Raw genomic sequence first — 2500 nt, 5'->3', positions numbered from 1 at the left:
TAGTGTCATAGAAATTGTCCTGTGACTGAGAAAACAAAAAACAGACAGAAGTACAATCCTATCAAAGAGGAAGAGTGGAAATGTGAAAGAAGAAATTAAGTAATGAAGGAGATAGCAACAGTAGGTAATAAAATCGTAATTGTAGCTGAACCTTCTTTTCTAGCGACATGTGGCATCTTCACGTCGGCTGCGTGGTTGGTGTGCGCGTGTCTGTTAGTGCGTTCGTTTGTGCACATGAAAGTGTAGTGAGCAAGGTTCTGGTCGTCATCGACAGTGCGACACTCTCTCAGTTGCTGTTGTCGCGAGAGTCTGAGTTAGTATTGTGATCGTGTTCGAGCACCGTGTTTGCAAGACCCCCCCTCGTAGAATCATAGCAGGGGAGGAAATGCTTGATAGCAAGCTAGTGGATTAGTGTATGTGCAGCGTGAGTGATAAAAAGAATCAAGAAGGAAAGTGAACCAGGACAGACTGTATTGATTTCGTTGTTTACATTGTGCTGTATGCTAAGATGTGGCAGGTCGCTCCTGGTCGCGGTGAAGGCGGTTTTGTAGAGGAGTGTAATACCCAGTACTCCACAAGCCACCACACCAGTCCTGTAGCCCCACCAGGAATCTCCCACATGACCTCAAGACATCCCCTTCTCGTCGAGCAGTCGTTGACGTCACAAAGCAGCAGCAGCACCATCATCCACCAGGGGCGTACAGAAGGCTCCATCAGCCCCGAGTCAGAGCTGAAATCAGTTTTCGATTCACACAACGACTCTGGCTTCCTGTCAGGTTCGAACCTTGTGTCGTCCTCAAGTGTAAGCGAGGATTTGACCACGTTGTCGTCTTCGTCGTTGCCTTCATCACCCATGCGCTGTGAATCCTCCAAGCAACAGGGAGGCCGAGGGAGAGAAGGGGAGGGCACGCACCCTACCTCCTCTCCTAGCTCCTCCTCGAAGGATCCCCAACGTTCTTTCAACCGCCTCGACTCGGGAATAGACATCTCCGACCAGCTTAGCACTCTAAACATAGCCTCACCCTCGCCAGTCTCCACATCCCACATCACGTCTTCAGACTCAGCCATCTCTTCTACATCGAGTAGATTTGACGGGGCACAAGATAGCTGTAGGAGTAGTACAGGGGAAAAAGGAAGTACTCAAGATGGCGGTGGAGGCGGAGGTGGTGGTGTGTCAGTGAGTGGAGGAGGAGCTGCATGTCCCCCTCGAAGAAGTCGATTGGGGCTGGATGCTGCTCAAGTTGCTCTTTTGCAGGAGGTTTTTCAGAGGGATGAAGACGGAGATACGTAAGTTATACAGTTAATGAGTTGTAACAAAACAGGGACAACTAGTGATGAAATACGTTGTGTACTTGATGTTTTTGTGTATGTGTGGATGCATGTGTGGATGCATGTGCGGACACACACACACACACACACACACACACACACACACACACACACACACACACACACACACACACACACACACACACACACACACACACACACATGCATGCATACATGCATATACACACGACATAAAATCAGAATTGACCAATTGGAATGCACAGAAGAGACCTTGTGAGCATGACTCTTGTTCATGCAAACTTATTCATGCACACACAGCACGTGACCCAAGAGACCAAGACAGGTAGTGAATCACACACACACACACACACACACACACACACACACACACACACACACACACACACACACACACACACACACACACACACACACACAGTACACACACACACACAGTACACACGCGCACAGTACACACACACACACAGTACACACACACACACACAGTACACACACACACACACACACACACACACACACACACACACACACACACACACACACACACACACACACACACACACACACACGCACAAGTACAAACACATTCGTGCACACATACACACAAATATATGTATATATATAATATACTGTATACACACACACACACACACACCGCACACACACACACACACACACACACACACACACATACACACACACACACACACACACACACACACACACACACACACACACATATATATATATATATATATGTAATATTATATATATATATACACGGTGTGTGTATATTTGCATACATGTATATCAGTACATGCGTAATTTTGTGTAGGTATGCACATATATATGTGTACTTTTATATATATGTCTATATGCATTAGTATTTTGTATATGTATGTATATACATTCGTATGTATGTGTATACATTCGTATACATATGTATATTTTTATATGTACATGTGTATATAAGTATGTGTGTGTGTGTGTGTATATGTGTGTGTGTGTAGCAGAGTTGCGAAAGCTGGAACGTGTTTATGTCCATGTGTATACAAGCGTGTGTGTGTATATATATGTATATATATATATATGTGTGTGTGTGTGTGTGTGTGTGTGTAGCAGAGTTGCGAAAGCCGAGGTCCCGCATGTGTTGTCGTCGAGGCAGGCTGGCTGACGGTAAAGACCTCCC

At 45.6% G+C, this 2500-nt stretch overlaps 1 protein-coding gene across 1 annotated transcript in view; it reads left to right on the top strand.

Annotated features, from left to right (window-relative positions):
* The first annotated feature begins 217 nt into the window (after positions 1–217).
* The window catches only part of LOC143040380 (NF-kappa-B inhibitor cactus-like), a 55845-nt gene continuing 53562 nt past the window's right edge, over positions 218–2500 (top strand). Inside the window, exon 1 of the mRNA XM_076211379.1 lies at positions 218–1287. Coding sequence (XP_076067494.1) covers positions 509–1287 — 779 coding nt within the window. The 5' untranslated portion in view covers positions 218–508. The remainder of the gene's footprint in view (positions 1288–2500) is intronic.

Source organism: Oratosquilla oratoria, chromosome 28 (assembly GCF_046742065.1).
Source record: "Oratosquilla oratoria isolate Oo_2021 chromosome 28, ASM4674206v1, whole genome shotgun sequence".
NCBI classification, from domain to species: domain Eukaryota; kingdom Metazoa; phylum Arthropoda; class Malacostraca; order Stomatopoda; family Squillidae; genus Oratosquilla; species Oratosquilla oratoria.
Note: the sequence above shows the minus strand (reverse complement) of the source record. Positions and strands in the feature narration are given on the sequence as shown.